The sequence below is a fragment of the Vicugna pacos genome, chromosome 7 (assembly GCF_048564905.1).
Source record: "Vicugna pacos chromosome 7, VicPac4, whole genome shotgun sequence".
Lineage (NCBI taxonomy): Eukaryota > Metazoa > Chordata > Mammalia > Artiodactyla > Camelidae > Vicugna > Vicugna pacos.
Window position 1 is genome coordinate 43,421,280 of NC_132993.1, and position 18,440 is coordinate 43,439,719.

General features: G+C 46.6%; 2 protein-coding genes across 3 annotated transcripts; both read left to right on the forward strand.

The window, feature by feature from the left end:
• Positions 1–2,781, forward strand: HOXA2 (homeobox A2). Its single transcript, XM_031674181.2, has 2 exons — positions 1–1,362; positions 2,011–2,781. Exons 1-2 carry the CDS (start codon positions 981–983, stop codon positions 2,748–2,750), a joined length of 1,122 nt encoding a protein of 373 aa, XP_031530041.2. The 5' UTR covers positions 1–980; the 3' UTR covers positions 2,751–2,781.
• A 4,619-nt stretch (positions 2,782–7,400) lies between these two features.
• Positions 7,401–10,125, forward strand: HOXA1 (homeobox A1). Of its 2 annotated transcripts, XM_006201830.4 has the most exons (3): positions 7,425–7,833; positions 8,037–8,131; positions 8,619–10,125. In XM_006201830.4, the coding sequence occupies exons 1-2, from the start codon at positions 7,486–7,488 to the stop codon at positions 8,094–8,096; spliced, it is 408 nt and encodes a 135-aa protein (XP_006201892.1). In that variant the 5' UTR covers positions 7,425–7,485; the 3' UTR covers positions 8,097–8,131; positions 8,619–10,125. The 2 variants fall into 2 exon arrangements, with proteins under 2 accessions (XP_006201891.2, XP_006201892.1); XM_006201829.2 differs by having other exon boundaries at positions 7,401–8,131.
• The last annotated feature ends 8,315 nt before the right edge of the window (positions 10,126–18,440 follow it).

Genomic DNA, 18,440 nt, shown 5'->3' on the forward strand with positions numbered 1-18,440 from the left:
GAGGAGAGAGGGAGGAGGAGCGGGGAGAAGAGGAAAAAAAGAGGATAAGAGGGAAAGACAGACTGATAGGAAGGAAAACAGAGACAGATGAGTTCAGAGATCCAGGAACTGGTTTTAGAAAAGGTGGAGAAAAAAAAAGGGGGGAAATAAAAGGGGGAATCCCCCAAAAGAATCCTTCTTCTCTTTCTCCGTTCTCTCCTTTTTTTCTCTCTCTCTCCTCTCTCTCTTCTGTCTCATCTCCCCTCTCCCTCTGCTTCTTCCTCCTGCTTTAGCAGAACTTATGTGGCTGGGATGCGGGGGCCCTCGGGTGTCAAAACTTTGAAGATTAATGGATTACTTTGTTAATGACTGCAGGCGTCAGACTGAGGTGCTTAAATGATTTGTGAGGTGCGAGGCGTCTTCCCGACAGTCCCAAACAATGCGCGGAGTGTGCGGGGGAGGCAGAGGGCAGCTGCCGGCGGGACCCGCGCAGGGCTCACCGCTCGCACGCACTCGCACACTCACACACACTCCCAGGCGCACACACCAGATCTTTGCTGATCAGGAGGCAAGCAGGCACCCTCGCCCCCACGCACTCCCAGGCATCCCCACCCACACCCACATATATGTATTTTTGCCCTGAAAAAAGTGTAAATAAAGCCTCGCTGGCCCCCAATGAGGCGTTCCTTCCCGACTTTTTTGGATCAATCAAACAGACAGTGGCTTCTTTTGATTAAAGCCCAAATTGTCATTGGGCAGAAGCAATCATGTGACAGCCAATTCGGTCCAATTTCAACCTTGTCTCCATGAATTCAATAGTTTAATAGTAGCACGGTCCCCATACGGCTGTAATCAGTGAATTAGAAAAAAAACACCCCAGCAGCGATCTTCTATGATAGATTTTTTTTTCCTCCGCGCTAGCCTTTTTCCTGGGCCTTGCCCCCCCAAAGCCCCTCCAGAAGAGGGAACTTTTTCTCCGAGGGGGCTCCAAGGAGAAGGCCATGAATTACGAATTTGAGCGAGAGATTGGTTTTATCAATAGCCAGCCGTCGCTCGCTGAGTGCCTGACATCTTTTCCCCCTGTCGCTGATACATTTCAAAGTTCATCAATCAAGACCTCGACGCTTTCACACTCGACACTGATTCCTCCTCCTTTTGAGCAGACCATTCCCAGCCTGAACCCGGGCAGTCACCCTCGCCACGGCGCTGGCGGCCGCCCCAAGCCGAGCCCCGCGGGCAGCCGCGGCAGCCCAGTGCCCGCCGGCGCCCTGCAGCCGCCCGAGTACCCCTGGATGAAGGAGAAGAAGGCGGCCAAGAAAACCGCGCTGCCGCCCGCCTCGGCCGCCGCCGCCGCCACCGGCCCTGCCTGCCTCAGCCACAAAGGTCAGTCCAAAGACTTGGCCCCAGGTCCCGGGACCCTCTTCCCCTTCTGGGCTGCCCCAAGAGCGGTTATGGGGGGAGGGGAGCGTGGGCTGGGAGAGAAGGGGGAGAGGGAGAGATGCTTGGCTGGTTTCCCTTCCCCTGTGGGCTCAGGAGCGGGTTTGATGTTGAGAAAAGGGATCCTGCGCTCCACTATGAGACATATATATATATATTTTTAAGAAGGGGGTGGGGGAACTTTCCCTAACTTGTGTAATGTGGGATGATTTATTTGAGTTGGAACTGACCTCCTCTTGTCTAGTTGTCCTAGAGTTTGGCTTTTTGACAGTAATGAAGAGTGATAGATCGCTCTTGCTCAGCTAAGCAGCTGATGCATTAATTATAAATTGTGGTGTGGCTAATATAAAGTTTGCTCCCGGATGGAGAGGTTGGAGGAAACTACAGGCAGGAATTTGATGGAAGTGGAAGAGATGGGGTCTCCTCGGGTTGGGCTCCCAGGAAAGGCAGCACAATAGCTTTCCTGCATCCAGGGGCGGCCATTTTGTTGCAGTTGATCTTTTCTGCTATATTTATTCTCCAGTGGAATAACCCTGCTTGGACCCCTCCACCTCCAACTGTGCGTGTGTCTCTTGTTGGTTTCCCTTTCCGCAGAATCCCTGGAAATCGCCGATGGCAGCGGCGGGGGCTCCAGGCGCCTGAGAACTGCTTACACCAACACGCAGCTTTTAGAGCTGGAAAAAGAATTTCATTTCAACAAGTACCTTTGTAGACCCCGAAGGGTGGAAATTGCAGCGCTGCTGGATTTGACTGAGAGACAAGTGAAAGTGTGGTTTCAGAACCGGAGAATGAAGCACAAGAGGCAGACCCAGTGTAAGGAGAACCAAAACAGTGAAGGAAAATTTAAAAGCCTTGAAGACTCTGAGAAAGTGGAGGAGGATGAGGAAGAGAAGTCGCTCTTTGAGCAAGCCCTCAGCGTCTCCGGGGCCCTTCTGGAGAGGGAAGGTTACACTTTTCAGCAAAATGCCCTCTCTCAGCAGCAGGCTCCCAATGGACACAATGGCGACTCCCAAAGTTTCCCAGTTTCGCCTTTAACCAGCAATGAGAAAAATCTGAAACATTTTCAGCACCAGTCACCCACTGTTCCTAACTGCTTGTCAACAATGGGCCAGAACTGTGGCTCTGGCCTAAACAATGACAGTCCCGAGGCCCTCGAGGTCCCCTCTTTGCAGGACTTTAACGTTTTTTCCACAGATTCCTGCCTGCAGCTTTCAGATGCAGTCTCGCCCAGTTTGCCAGGTTCCCTCGACAGTCCTGTAGATATTTCAGCTGACAGCTTTGACTTTTTTACAGACACACTCACCACAATTGACTTGCAGCATCTGAATTACTAAAAACATTAAAACAAAACAAAGCATCACAAAACAAAAACCCCTCTGACCAGGTGGTTTTGCCTTCTTTTATTCTGAGAGTTAATTTTAATTTTATTTTCTTCTCCATCCATCTACCCTCTCCCTTCTTTAAATGCTGAAGATTTTCTCTTTAGTGATTCCCCTGACCCAGTTTCAGAGCCATCTTTTTCAGATTATTTTGGAGTTTTAGTTGTTTTAAATCTAGCCCAACAATCCTCTATGTGATTTCCTGAAAGCAATATATGAGGCCTGCAAGAAAGTGATCATATAATTGTATCTTCACTTTCTTTTTATTTTTGTATTACATTAGGATGCATTGTCATGCGTATTTTTGGTAGAATAAATTCTCCTTTGCTATAAGTAGCTTTCTTATTTTTTTTCTCCCCCTCTTAAGGCTCATAACGGTTTCTTTTTCCTCTTTTAGTCTAACTTGGTAAATAAAATTCTGGAACAATCCATTTTCTTTTTCAATTTTAATATATTTATTAAAGGGGGCATGTTCAAAGTCTTCAACAGTCAGCAAGGGAAAAGAAAGCCAAAAAATGGTTAGGGCTTCTGAGAAGTGTGGGGATTTTTTTTGTTGTTGTTATTGTTGTTGTTGTTGTTTTTTAAGGGAATGGATTTGGTTTTTCAATGTAGAGGTTCAAGCCATAGATTTAAATTGGTAATAGAAACATGATTGGGCAGCCTCAGAGCTGGGCCAAGCCCAAGCTTTTGAAAGTGGAGAAACAAAGTGCCTACAGAAACCCCCAACTCCAGGAAGGAGGAACATGAAGTTTCTTTAACAAGCTACCAATAACTAAGGTATCAGGTCAATAACTAAGTTATCAACAATTCATTTATTTATACATATCTGTTTCAAACATCTACATTCCAAACCCCTCCCCCACAAATCCCCGAACATTTTCAGTGTGGTTGATTAGTCTCCCAGCTGTTGATGGGTCCAGGCAAACAGACCTGAAAGAGAAAAACAAAAATAAAACAAAACAGAGGTTACCAGTTGGAAAATGCACTTTGGAAAGAGTTCTTTCCAATCCTTTGGTTCAGTCAAACTAGGATTTTTTTTCCCCCAGGGTCAGAAAAATCAATATTTCATTCTTAAATATGTTTACATGGCAAATAATGGACCATTAAATCTTTGAAGTCAGGTTAGCAAGATGAGATTTAAAATAGAATGTTTCTACACCCTAGGTTATAAATTAAACCAGTTTCTAGAGAGAAAAAGCAGAAAAGCACTTTAAATGAAATATCAATAAAATGTAATCTAGGCTATGTTACTGGGTTACTCTGTCTTTTTCCTTCCTTCTTATGTCTCCCTATGTTTATTTTTTCCCTCACTGAGCTCTGTTCTGATGGCTACTGACCGTGAGAAAACGCAGCGTGTAAGCAACATGTGTAGGGGGCGGGTTGATTCAAGAACCCGGCTCTCAATAGCAAAGGCTTATAAGTTATTAGGAAACAGCGATCTTTCTTCCTAGGTATGCTCCCTACCTTCCCCCACTCTTTGGCCCCTTAATCCCGGCAGTGGTGGAGGCGTGTGAAGACCCCGGCCGATCTCCTGCCCCAGGCGCAGAGCGGAGCTGAGCAGGCGGCCGGGCTGCGGCCAGGGCTAAGCCGCTGCTGTTTGCGATTCATCCTACACTCATAAATCAAACGCTTTCTATGAATGAGAATGTCATCAAAGAGATCAATTGCAGGAACACATGCACAAATAAAAATCCTCTTACGTATTTGCCGGGGATCCCGTCCGAAAGCATTAAGTTAGAAGGCGTTTAGTCATAATTCATTTTTATTGCTCTTTAAAAACAACAGCTTGGCTGAGCCGCGGATGCCGTGAACCGCTCGGGCCTCGGCGATGTTTTGTCTCCTCCTCGCTCCTTCCCCTTCTAGTAGAAGAGCCCTGAAAGAGGCGCTTTGAGCCCAGCAGCCGCTTGCAGGCGATCATTTAGTGACCAAGCTCGCCTTTCACCCACTCTCCGGGGGGGGGGGGGTTAAAGAGACTAGCTCGAGTCTTGGGGCACTAGACCACTTGCCCAGAGGACCAAGGGTCTCCTACAAGGAGAAGTGAGCCTTAGTATTTCGTGGGGGTGGGGAAGGAACCGAGCTACGGAAGCCTGCGGGCTCGTGGCCAGAGGAGGCTGCCTTTGTGAGCCGCGCCGGGAGAGCAGCGCTCTGGGCAGCCAGCCGGGGCGGAGTTGGCCAGGCCGCGAGAGCCCGGCCTGCCGGGAGCAGTGAGCCGAGGCAGGCTGGTCGCCCGCCCGCGTGCAGCGGGCGAGGGTGCGAGCGCACACTTGTGATCCCAAGAAAAACGCTCCACCCAGGATTCCATCCTGAAAAGAGGCCCGGAGGGAGGAAGAGAGGCGGAGGGAGAGGAGCGCCAGAGGCCGAGAACAAGCAGAGGAAGGCGAGCGGCACGTGGACTAGGGTGGCTTTGTGGCTCGAGCCCTGTGGCCGGCGGCCGAGGAGGCCAACAAAGGGACAAGAAAGAGACAAGTGAGGAGAACGTACCGATGGGTTCGGCTGGGAGAGCAGATCCTTCGCAATGCCAGCCGAGACCCACTCACGTCCTACCTCCTCTCCAACAGGAGCCCCTTCTCTACCCCTGACTGGAGGCCTGGCACTCCCAAGGAAGCCACCATCGGTAGGGCTGCCTTGCCTTTTCCCTTCTCCAGGATGAGGTTCCCCAGATGCTGCAATTGGGGCAGGAGTGACCTTTTCTGCCTCCTTCTTAACCATTATTGGGGATGGGTCAAAGGTCACAGGAAAGTACACTTTCAAAAGGAAATGTTTAGGGGAAATATTTCTTTGCTACTGAAGGAATCCATAGTCAAATATCTGCCAGAGTTGTGGACAGGTTAGGAGGGAACTCCTATATGTGGAGAACAAGACACAGAAACCTGAAAGGCTAACACATTGGAAATGTGCTTGCCTCGAGCAAAACTTCCTTCTTCTAATTGGGAAGGGAAAACTAGAGGCGAGTGGGAACCCCAAATCCACATACAATCCTCAGATAAATTTCATCTGTCCGATTGCAATGTGGCAAACATGGTCAGAGTAAAACCTGCACAGCATTGGCTACAAAACTTCTTGGATGATCTTTGGATTTCTTTTACCTAAGAATGCATCAATTCTTGGCCTCTGGCCTTTTCTCTCTATAAGCCAAGGGTTGACACGAAACCTAATAGTAAACAGCAATTAACGACCCCGTCAGCATCCGGGTAGGATGAGGGTGATGGAGAACAGGACCCCTGTCCTGGGATGACACTCAGATTTACACGTGTCTCTCTAGGGAGAGACTTGAAGGTTCACACAAGTAACTACAGTCAGTCACAAAAGGGAGGAAAAAAATGTCCCATCCACCATCAACCATCTGTCCACCGCCCTCCCACCTGCCAGCTCTCACCCCCACTTCAGTTGTGCAGCAGAATCGGGATGGGGGTGGATAAAGGAGGCTCTACCATTCCTAACATCCCCCTCCAGAAAACGAGAAACGTTGCGGGGGCGGGGATGGTAGTTTAGCGTACTTTGCTGGAGCTGTGTACTTGCTCGCCTTCTGAGGTCGGGTTAGGAGGACCCAGACTTCTGGGTCCTAGGGAGCCGGCAGATGGTCTGCAGCGTACGGCCCGGCCCCCACGCTGGCCACGTCCGCTAGCGTCATCTCTCTCCCCCGCCTCCTACCCCTCAAAATCCAGCGGCGGAGTTGCTCCGGACCCCGTAGGGCTCCCAGAGCAATTCTGAATGGGGAGGAGAAAGGGGCGGAGAGCGGGGAGAGAGGGAGGGCGAAGAGCCGGGCCACCCCGACCTCTTCCGGCAAGCTTAACTCCCAAGGCTCACTCGCTCCCGGGCGTCGAATTACAGAAGCTCCCCGTTGCCATGCTAATAGCCAGTGGGGGGAGGGGGGAAGGGGAGAAAGGGGCTTCAAGACCCTCCTTGGAGAAGGGAAGTTTCCTTTCTTGCCCTCCTCCCATCCACGCCCACTCGAGATCTTCCCAGCCAGCCAGCCCTCTGCGCACTTTCCTCTCCTTCTGGAGTTTGGAGAGTTGGTGGCCCAGATTCGTCATACGCCACAGTTCTCGGCGCTCCTCACTGTCCCACGGCAACACAGCAGGGACCGCAGTGAAAGCGCCCGGGGAGCGACTCTTACAGCTCCTCGCGTTCCGGGCTCGGCCTCTGTGCTAGTGGCGGCCCACAATGCTCCCGCCCCCTGATTCCCGACCCAAGAGAGCGCGGAGCCCTCTTCGCTTCTCACCTCTTGCCAGTTCCTCTTTCTGTGCACCGTGGGGAGGGGGCGGTGACTGGGGATGCCTCCCAGCACCCCCTCCCGGAGAAGGGTGGCGATCAGAGTCAGCGCGCGCAGAAGGCAGCCTCCGCTGCCCGTCGCCCCAGCGCTCCGAATATGCCCCTGCAGCCGCCGCAGCTGCTGCTGCTGCCCGAGCTGCCTGGGGGGGCGACTGCGCGTCACCTAGACTGAGGAGCGCCGGGGATTTAAATGCCACTGAAACGGTGATCCATCACCGCAGGAGCCAGCAAACTTTCGCAGAAGGCTCGGCCATTGGCTGATACAGTCACGTGCCTCTCCCCTAGCGCCCTCCGCCCTCCCGCCCCCCCTCCTGCGCACTGTACATTCATATCATTTTTCTTCTCCAGCCCCATGGAGGAAGTGAGAAAGTTGGCACGGTCGCCCAGAGCTTCGCAGGACCCGGTCACTCAGTGACAGATGGACAATGCAAGAATGAGCTCCTTCCTGGAATACCCTATCCTCAGCGGTGGCGACTCGGGAACCTGCTCAGCGCGAGCCTACCCTTCCGATCATGGAATTACAACTTTCCAGTCGTGCGCGGTCAGTGCCAACAGCTGTGGCGGCGACGACCGCTTCCTAGTGAGCAGGGGGGTGCAGATCAGCCCGCCCCACCACCACCACCACCATCACCACCCCCAGCCGGCCACCTACCAGACTCCCGGGAACCTGGGGGTGTCCTACTCCCACTCGAGTTGTGGTCCAGGCTACAGTGCGCAGAACTTCGGCGCGCCTTACAGCCCCTACGCGTTAAATCAGGAAGCAGAAGTAAGTGGTGGGTACCCCTCGTGCGCTCCCGCTGTTTACTCTGGAAATCTCTCATCTCCCATGGTCCAGCATCACCACCACCACCAGGGTTATGCTGGGGGCGCGGTGGGCTCGCCTCAGTACATTCACCACTCATATGGACAAGAGCACCAGAGCCTGGCCCTGGCCACGTATAATAACTCCCTGTCCCCTCTCCACGCCAGCCACCAAGAAGCCTGTCGCTCCCCTGCATCAGAGACGTCTTCTCCAGCTCAGACCTTTGACTGGATGAAAGTCAAAAGAAACCCTCCCAAAACAGGTCAGTCTTGCCATTCCAAGATTGCTCCTTGATGATTCTGGAAGGAGCTGGTATGTTTAGTTTGCAAGGCAAATTAATTATGTTTTTTCCCCCAAGTTCTTGTTTCCCACTAGTGCTGTAGGGTGCTGGGAGGTTGCCCAGGTGCAGCTGGGGCAAAGGAACATCTGGGACTGTTGTGGTTCCAAAGGGGCTGGGCTTTAGAGGTTTTGGAAGTAGGAAATGGGGAAGTGGGTAGGTGTGTTTGTGTGTGTAGGGGGGCGTTCTGTTAATATCTCTAGGCTCTATTAATCACTGGTCTGATGAAGTTAATGGTCGGCTTCAGATTAACAACCTTTACACCTCATCACTCACACTCTCCAGCACGGTTTGTGTTGAGAAATTCTTGATTCCCCCTTTACCTAAATGTTGCTTTGAAGGGTGTAGGGAATCTCATATCAATTATAAAAATTTTACCTTTTTCTCTCATCACTTCCCACCTTGCCCCCAGGGAAAGTTGGAGAGTACGGCTATGTGGGTCAACCCAATGCAGTGCGTACCAACTTCACCACCAAGCAGCTCACGGAGCTGGAGAAGGAGTTTCACTTCAACAAGTATTTGACGCGCGCCCGCAGGGTGGAGATTGCCGCGTCCCTGCAGCTCAATGAGACCCAGGTGAAGATCTGGTTCCAGAATCGCCGAATGAAGCAGAAGAAGCGAGAGAAGGAGGGCCTCTTGCCCATCTCTCCAGCCACTCCACCGGGAAGCGAGGAGAAGGCCGAGGAATCCTCAGAAAAGTCCAGCTCGTCACCCTGCATTCCTTCCCCGGGGTCTTCTGCCTCAGACACTCTACCTACCTCGCACTGATGCCGCCCCAGCCCCAAACTCAGCAGCCCAGGCTAGTCTTCCGGCTGGGACTTCTCACCTAAAGCACATTCTTAGCTTATCTTCCTTTCCATTTACAATCTCTCTCTTCCTTTCTGATCCTATCTGGGGGACTCCTGGCCAAGATAATGTATTTCCAGAGAATTCTGGAATAGAGACTTGATGGGGAAGGGAAAGAGGAGGGAGTGTTGGCTCCTTAATGCAGACTGAGTGCCAGCATCAATTTTCTGATGGCCCCTAACACTCCTACTTTTAGGAGATTTCCACAGAACCTACTGTTCCTTTCAGATGCCCTTTGGAATATAGTCTCCTTGCCAGCAGAATCATGTCAGAAGGAGGCCCCTTATCTTTTATCTATGTGTATATTTACAGTTCTCCCCTACTTTGCCCATAAAGCAGACTAGAGAAAGAGGAGAGTCCAGGAGCTCATGAAGAAGAGATGTACCATGAGCGTGTTTACACAATTAATTCATTCCTTAATTTAATTCAATTTCATAGTGTTTGAGTTTGCTGGTTGTAAATACTTTGTCCTGAAAGATTTATCTTTATACAGATTTTCTAGAAATGTTTAGATTAAGTGACTAAAACAGGGTGGGCAAACTCTCAAAGCTGGTACAACTTTCTATGTGATTGTAGGTTAAAGAATAAGAGATCTCATTTAAAATCAGATGCCTCAGAGGGTAGCCTCAATTTGTTCTTTCAGTGAGTTAAGAAGGCCTGCAGAATACAAGGTCAGAAACCTTGCTTCCTGTGCTGAGTCTCTCCCCATCCCCACCCCTTTCTTGTTTCTCTGGCCACACTCTAAAATTTGTGCTAGATTATTCGGGTCCTAAATGTACTCTTCGAACCAGCTTCTTCTTTCCACAGTTACCTTAGCTGGATATGATGTATTTTCAACTCAATCGTTAATGTGATGGATGGCACAATGAATGTATATTTTGTGTGATTCGTGAATAGGCTTTTGCATGTCGCACAATGTTTTGATGTCCCTAAAGTACCACACTGAGTTCTATCAGTTAGTTAGCCTTTGTGATATTCCCCATTTCCTGTACAATCATGAGCAGCTCTGAGATCTGGAGTGATATGATCCAGAGCAGAGTTTACGGGTCTTAAGATGTCTGTAATAAATATATTCAAGTTTCAGATATGCTTAAGCATCCATGTATTTGGCTTGGCTACAATTTGTTGGTTCCGACAAAGTTGGCTCATTTCACGTGAGGAAGGGGAGAAGGGTGGTGTGTAATTTCAAAGAGATGGATCATGTTCTTGAAAAAAAAAAAGAGTAAATGCTTTTCATCATGTAGCTGAAGCTTCCCCTGTAAGTGTAACTGCACCTAGCCAATGTCTATGTAATAGTTTGATTTTCTTTAAATAGCAACAACTTCTTTATCATAATCAAAGTTCATCATGGAAAAAATGAATGGTGAAGAAATTTATGGAGCAGATCTATTTTTGAAACAAACATGGATACTTCCTGGGTCAAGTGCTAACCTTTTCACCTCCAACTGAATGTTGACATATATATAAACAGAATCCCCTTCAAAAGCTGAAACTCTTCAGTCAGTCTTTCCTCACATCAGTGAACCAAGAGCTGAGAGATTCACATTTAATTAGCTCAGTATAAAGCTGTTTGAGGATGAGGCCCCCACGCCACCTCTCTTTCTTTCTTTCTTTTTTTGGATTGTCAGATAGTGCGCCAAAGTATTCCACCCTTTAAATTGAGTGTGGTCTGCTCTGAGTAAACCCTTGTATCCCTCCTCCCAGTCCTCCTGTCAATATCCACCCTTTCCTGCCACTTTTTAACTCCCACCCCCAGTTCCTTCTGGGTTACACATCTCATTCCCATCCAATTCAGCTTTTACTTCACAGCCATCAGGGCGCTAATGGGTCTACAGTTCGAATTCCATGCCACATAACCCAGAAAAAAATTATATTTTCTCCTCTGGGTTCAACAGGTTTTTCCAGGTGAACTTGTGGAAGCCACGAGGAAGTCTCTCAATATTCAAGTTGCTTCTGACCAACGTAAGAATCTGCTGCTCTCAAGGAGAGGAAGCCAGCAAATCAGAGTTCAAAGTGGCTCTCCTCCTAGACCTCTTACCACAGTTTCCTTTACTTTCACACGTTTTTGAAAGCTTTAATTTAGCCCCAAGAGTAGAGCAGAAATTTTACAGCATGACAAACAAATACAGACATATGACTTCCTTCCTCACCAAAGGGTGTTATACAAAGGATGGGCTGGGATTGTACTGGGGAGAGAAATCCTACAAAAACTTGTTATTTGCAGGCCTCCTGGTGTATCCTTGAAATTTCCTGTAGTTCCCTGTCAAAAGGCAGCAAGCCCGGACTCTGCAGGCGCAGTTGCTGCGGCCATATCAAGGGCACCCTGTGCCCTCCCCTCGGCTCCTGGGTTCTGAGATTGCTTCTAAAAGACTCAAGTGGATGGAGAAAAACTTCAAAGTCGGCCAACTCTTTCTTTCATTTCCCGCCTGGCTTTATATGGTATCTTTTGTTTATTAGTGTAAGGTCACACAGCAAAACAGATGGCTGGTTTCCAAATACTTTAATGTGTTAAAGTGTCATTTGCATGCCACTGCCGAGATTTCAATATCTAAAAGCAGGGTCGGCCTGCTGGAATCCCGGAGATTCCAATCTTCAAGGTGCTGGTTTAAATGTAGTTGAGAGGGAGGAGAACGATGAATTATGGCTAAACATCTCAAGCCTTTTCTAGGTCATGGAATAAATCAGTTAACAAGCAATGCATTTAGGAAACATTAATATACCTTTCAACGAGGAAAACATTTGTATCTTTTTAGTTGTCCCAATCGATTAAATCAAAGGCGCTTAACACATCCTATTTCAAGGTCTCTCTTTTTCTGTTTTGGTCTCTGAGGAGCATGGTTAGCTCCTTGAAAAATGGCAGCCATGGCAACTAAAATGACAGAAGAGAGAAAACAGAAAATAACGTTTTGTTGATAAATTTTAAAGGGACAAGAGTCTCAGTTAGGAGCTTGGGATCATTGCAATATAAAATTCCAGTTTCCAAATGATTTTTTTCTCACTTCTCTTCTCTCACATTCATTCAGAGTTCTCCAGAAATTCAGGGTGTCCCCAAACTAGGCTGAGTTGAAATCGTGCTGTGGCTCTGAAGTCTGCTCTCAGCTTCACCTTTGAAAGTTTACTTTTGGAGGCTATTCAGATGCTGTGGTGTTTTCCTCTGGGGCAATCAGATTCAAACCGATCAATATTTACTCAGTCTGAAAGGGTTGTTGAAAAGGCTGCTAACAACAAACTGCTTAGCTGCTCACCCCTGTTTAATCTCAGGTTCACCGAAAGTTCAAGAAGAGATGAATGCAGTGATGGGTCACTTTAGAATGAGTCCCAGCGGTTTATCTGAGCTCTCTGCTAAAGGCAACAATTACAGTTCCATCCCTCTTTGGGAAAAGGGGCAACTTTCCTATTATTCTTTTGCTAAACAGTGCTTACTAGAAACTTAAAACACTTTCCACTCCCTTCCTGGCTTTTTTTTTTTTTTTTAGGGGTGGGGTTGGGAGGGGGGTCTGCCCTTCTCCTGCCTCCTCTTCTAGCTTTCTGCCAGTCCACTAGGTTTCATTCAACTCAAAACAAATTACACTGAATATTTTAAAAACGTTAAATTAGCCTGACAGGAGGGATCCGATTTATTTCAGATGCCACGAGCTATGAAATGAAGCTCTTTGGGCCATTAGAGTTTATCTTCTTTGGGAAAGTACAGGGCAAGATTGAATTGAAATCCATTTGCGTTTGAGTAATATCGACAATCAGAGCCCCCAAATCCATCTGAGGCGGCTGTTTAGACAGGATTGGGGGGAGCGGAGTGGGGAAGTGACTTGTATAGAAGCAAATACCTCAGGTGGAAAGTCAACTTTAAAATTTTATGCCCTTCTAGTACACGAACTGCTGAGATGAAAAAGGAAAGCCCAAGGAAGCCAGTGGGGAATGGTGGGAGAAGATGCTGGACACTGAAGCTAATTGCTACAGCTCTTCGGAGGTCAAAGTTCATGTAATCACTGCATAAATGCATACTAAATAGGGATTTATTAAGCTTTTCTGATGGCTGAGCACATCTGTGGGGGAAAAAAAAGCCACTGCTGTATGTGTTTCCTCCTGAAGAATAATCATCCTTGCAGTAGAAGCTCTAGGAATCTGAGTCTTTAATTTACTATTTTGAATGACAGGCAACACTTCTGTTTAAAATTTTGAAATCAGTGCATGAACAGCATCTTTCTTTCTTTCTTCCTTTTTGGATTTTTAAAATAGATTTTATTTTTTGCATCTTTCTTTATATTGAATGGGACTGTAAAATACCTCTCTCACTCTTAGAAATGCTGTTTTCAATACACACAAGAACATGAGTTAGTATGTCCCTATCAAATAAACTACTCACTAGATGTCTAACTTTGGTGACCCCCTGCTATAGATAATCTACTTTTTGCCTTCATTTCTGAGAGCATCCATCTGAGATGGCTGTTTAGACAGGATTGGGGGGAGCGGAGTGGGGAAGTGACTCCAAAAGTTCTGCCTTAAGACTTCTTGTGCCTAGGTGACCAGAATGGAAAGGAATCCATCTATCCAAACTCTCATTTTATGAATCAGATAGATAAGGCACCCAGACGTAGATCGATTTAACTTAGAGCACATAATATGAATATTCTTACTTTCTAAATAAAAACCAGAGTGGCTTAGAACCTGAAGCCAGTACGCTTAATTTTAAATTCCTGATTCGATCTTGTTCCTTCTCATATATTCTATGTGATTTGTTTCAGGCTGGATATTGCTTAAATTTTTCCGCTTCTGGTTTACCAGTCACCCACTCAGTCAGGTCCTTGATTTTGAGGCCATCAGGATTACTGGATCTTTGAAACATCTCCCAGTTGAATGTTTCTGCCATCTTGTTTGAACAACAAAACATTAGGCTACTTACTTTTAAAGACATATGTTCTTAAAATATAAAAATAGAGACAGAGTGAGCAGGTTCAATATATGTGTATGTATATATGTATGTATGTATGTATATATATACAAATATATATATATATTTGTTTTTAAACCTAGACTAGGGAAGAATAAATGAAAGAAGAGTTGCCTGCACCCAAGATAAAACTCCTTTAAATTATCAGGAGGTATCAGCTACGAAGGGCTTAGAGATGCAAGGACCATTTCAGGGGTGTCTGAACCCTGAATCTTTTTTTGGCCTTTGTTTCTGTTTGGTTTGTGGTACAGCATATCTTCCTGAATGTTTCGGTTCATGTTTCTTGATTTTCTCCACGACTCACTCATGTACCTAAAACGCGCACGTGGGTGCAAACCCACAGGCACTCCAAACCCCAAAAATTAACATAAAGTTTCCTTGCAACAGAACTTTTCCTTCCTCAGTGGGGTCGTACTGATCTCAGCAGAACCTGCTGCCCAAAGGGACATCTACGGCTGTCAGTGTTTGAAGAGCTGAACTGGAATCCCTAGCGTTTTACAGCCTTTATTTTTAATAACACCAGTCAGCAAATACAGCTGACCTTTGGGTTGCAGAACCGAAAACCTAATATCAATCAAACTACTCTGCTCCGCAGACGTTAGCCTATGAACTCTTTCCCCCTCAATCCCAAATCCCAATTATGTCCCGCAAAATATTCTGGAAAGACTGCAGTTTGGGCTTATTGTGAATAAATGAAAAGCCCAGTGTTTCTTTTTCAGTATTTCCAGACACACCTCAAATGTGTCTCCATTAAAAAAATTCCATTAAATTTTTCTTGTCAAAAACGTGTTTGTAAAACGTCTAGTCACAAGGCTAATCTATAGAAATCAGATTGTTTTACGTTTTCCTTTCAGGCTTGGGTGGTTTCTTGGTTGAAAAAAAACACTCCAACTGTTTGCAACAGAAAATAAAGGAAAAATTATTGAATGACTCTTCAAATCGGGAGACTTTTTAGCCACGCTGGACATTGCCCAAACTACAACCTACTGCCTTTTCAAAGAAAAATCGCCACAGATCCGTAACGAGAAGGCAGAAAGCAATGATTTTAAATGGTAGGCGACCCCCCCCGCGAACCCCCTCCCCCCAATGCCCGCCAAATATCACCAGTGCGGTCTGGGAACGTATGAACGGGAATTTTCCATTACAAGGAACAAATGGGGTCCCTGCTTCAGGGAGCGCAGGGGGCAGCTGCCCGAGCCTCGCGGGGACCCGCGCCTGCCTCCCAGCGGCCCGGCTGGCGCCACTAGCTCGGGGGATGGGGTTAGGGGTGCCGCCCGGCCCCCGCGGGCCAGCGCGGGTGGAGGGGAGCCCCGACGGCATGGCTACGACCACTTTCCCCTTTCGCTCCCCCGGCTTCTCTTTCCGAATTCCGGAGCAAACGCCGCGGCTCCAGTTCGCGTCCTCGCGGGACCCACGCGGCGCGGAAGGAGCAGCCTCCGGGCCTTCCGAGTGTGCGGGCGCCGCCGAGCCAGCCGAGTGCCCGCGGGCTTGACCGTGAACGCCGCGGGAGTCGGGGCGCGCCCCCTGCGGCGGCCGAGAGCCCCGCCTCGTCTCCGGGGACCACTTCGCCTCCCGCTTCTTCCTTCTTTTCCCGCCAGCACCCCTGCGCCCGGGGGTGCACCAGGAGGGAGTCGCAGGAGCTGGAATGGAGAGCTCAAGTGCCTCAGGCGGCCGCCTGACTCCCGGTGAGGGCCTGGGCCTTAGAACATTCTCCTGAGGGCAGGAAACCGGGTCGGAAGACCAGCCCCCTAGTTCACCTTTTTGAGATTTGAAAGGGGAGGGAGACTTTAATCCCTGCCCGCGCCCTCCTCTCAGATATTTTCAAAATATATTTAATTGAGTAACGCATGCATTCCCTTCTAGTTCAGCTTACATGTTCTGAGGTAGAGGTGAGGGTTGCAGTGTGATGAGTAGAACTTTCTAAACCGTGAATGTTCCTGGAGAGGCAAGTGCTTCTCTACTCAGGGAAACGTCCTTGTTTCTCGGATGTCCTCTCCTCATTCAGCTTCAGAGTTAGACCCTGCCTTGCCTCAAGTCTCCCTTCTTTCTAAAAAGTCTCCTGTACTACTTCTGACTCTTTCAGCTGAGCCCCTCCTCAGAGCTCCATCTTTTGCACTGGTAGCTTTGTTATAGAGCAGCTAACGGAGGTTGTGAGTGAGCTCGACTCTCTGTGTATGTTAGTCTGGGCTCCCGCTATGGGGTCTTAAGCTTCTTGAGGGCAGGGCTCTTGGCATCCAGTATGACGAGGCAATCCCTCTGGAATGTACTCAGGACTGGAATTCAGGACACTTGGGTTTAGTCTTTTCTCATTCACAGTATAAGCTTGGGTAGGATACTTAATTTTTTCTATACCTGGGAGATTCTTAAGTTACAAAATCAGGTGAATGTTCGTCTTGACTTTTAAGTTATTCTCTAAAATTGATGTGGTTTTCCAGTATCCTGAAAATCTGGTATTTATTCAGAATTACTCTGAGCCAAGTCGTATGTCAAATACTTTACATACATTAAATTATTTAATCAGCCTCAAGAAGGAAGTATTTTCATTGTTTTGATTTTCAGATAAGGAAATGGAGAGGGCTAAGATATTAAGTAACTTGTCCACTGACCCCAGAGCCCAACCCCTTACCCATTTTGTTGTAGTGCTCCTCCACAGGGCCAACCACGTAAATCCTCCACAAAGAGTTATCTGGCTGTTGGTGTTTGATACAGGTATCATAGTGGATAATTGCTTACTGGTAAATAATTAAAGAGTTGGAGAAACTGATATTTTAATATCAGATGTATATGCATACTGTGGCTATACATTCTTGGGAAAATTAGCGAATGGCAAATATTTGAATGAAAACAAAGCTAAAGAGAGAGGTCAAGTTTACCAGTAAAGTCAATGAGAGGATTAACTTTACAATAAAAGACTTTTCTCATATCTGACACTAATTGCCTAAGGGAATTATTTGCAAGGAGAAGAAAATACACTTTATATTCACAAATTCTGTCTGTGGCATGCCTAACATGTGGACAAAATTGGAAATATATAAAATACAGATGTGTTGTCTCCATGGAAGCTAGCATCTATATGGTTGGCAACATTTGAATGCATGATGTCCCAACCCCTCAGTTTTTACTTAGTTATTTTATATACTTCAAATCCAGTCACAATTTACATTTAAAGATAAACGGAAAAGAATAATTCATCCTCACCCACACGGGCTACCCCTCATAGTTTACCACTTAACACTTTCTAAGAATAACAAGGGGAACCAGGTTCAACAAGAACTTGACTGAATGTGTATTAAGTCCTAAAGAGAGCCAGTCTTTAGAAGCCAGTTGTTCTCAGAACTCAGTTTGCACTGAGTCAGATTAAGAATTGTATGTAGAAGCACAGGTTGTTGCTTCCTCCTACTTTTCTAACTTTCATAATTGAACAAGGACTTGGCATAGTTACAAATATTGCAATATTACTGATATTATTTAGTTTTGAATCACAGAATCTAAGACAAGAAGAGACATTAGAAATCATCTAATTTGGTTTATCCATTTTACAGGTGAAGAAACTAAGGCCCGGAAAGGTGCTAGCAGCAATAGTGGTAAGAAAAAATATTTACTTATATCGTTAATAAGTACTTAAGTGGATATTAAAATTGGCAGGCAAAAGTTAATCTCAAGCTAGATGTATTAATGACATTAATGATTAATTACTATACTATATTAAATGTAGTAATTTCAGTAATTAATTACATTAATAATTAAATACTGAAGATCTAAAAGTTATTATGAATAAGCAGGTTTGAATAACTAGATATATAGCCAGAGGGTTCCTCCTTCCTACTTAACCTCCATGAATCCTACAGAAAGGGTGACTGCCCAGATCCCTCCTATCCCACAGGTAAAGAGGAACTGGCTGATCCATTTTATTTCTTCCACTTCAGAAATTTTTTATATAGTTTGACAGATGAGCTAGAGACAAAATCAAGAAAAAAGCTGAAGGGGGAGGATATAGCTAAGTGGTAGAATGTGTGCTTAGCATACACAATGTCCTGAGTTCAATCCCCAGTACCTCCATTAAAAAATAAATAAGTAAACTGATTACCCCCCAAAATGGAATAAAGTTTTCAAAAAAGTTAAAAAAGAAAAGAAAAGAAAAGAAAAAAGCTGAACCTCTTAATTGTCCTGCCCAAGCCACTTAGATGCATGTTAACTCCTTGGTTGTTCCTTGATTCGGGCACCATGGAAATTGAGAGCATTCAGGCGTCACTGACACATTCCCTGTGGACCACAAGACTTAACTTGCAATTCATTGTCTTGCATACAATACACTCCTTCTATGAGAGGGACCCAAACTTGGCAAGTTATGACAACTTATTTTTTTATGTTAACATTTATTTAAGACATTCTTGAATAAGAGTTCTATACGCATTACCTCAGTTTTGTATGCATTATCTT

What these genes read in the sequence shown, in the direction of transcription:
- HOXA2 (XM_031674181.2), top strand. Translation starts at nt 981, where the DNA reads ATGAATTACGAATTTGAGCGAGAGATTGGTTTTATCAATAGCCAGCCG. An exon ending in TGCCTGCCTCAGCCACAAAG is followed by an intron (nt 1,363 to 2,010) that starts GTCAGTCCAAAG and finishes CCCTTTCCGCAG; the next exon opens with AATCCCTGGAAATCGCCGAT.
- HOXA1 (XM_006201829.2), top strand. Translation starts at nt 7,486, where the DNA reads ATGGACAATGCAAGAATGAGCTCCTTCCTGGAATACCCTATCCTCAGC. An exon ending in AAGAAACCCTCCCAAAACAG is followed by an intron (nt 8,132 to 8,618) that starts GTCAGTCTTGCC and finishes CCTTGCCCCCAG; the next exon opens with GGAAAGTTGGAGAGTACGGC.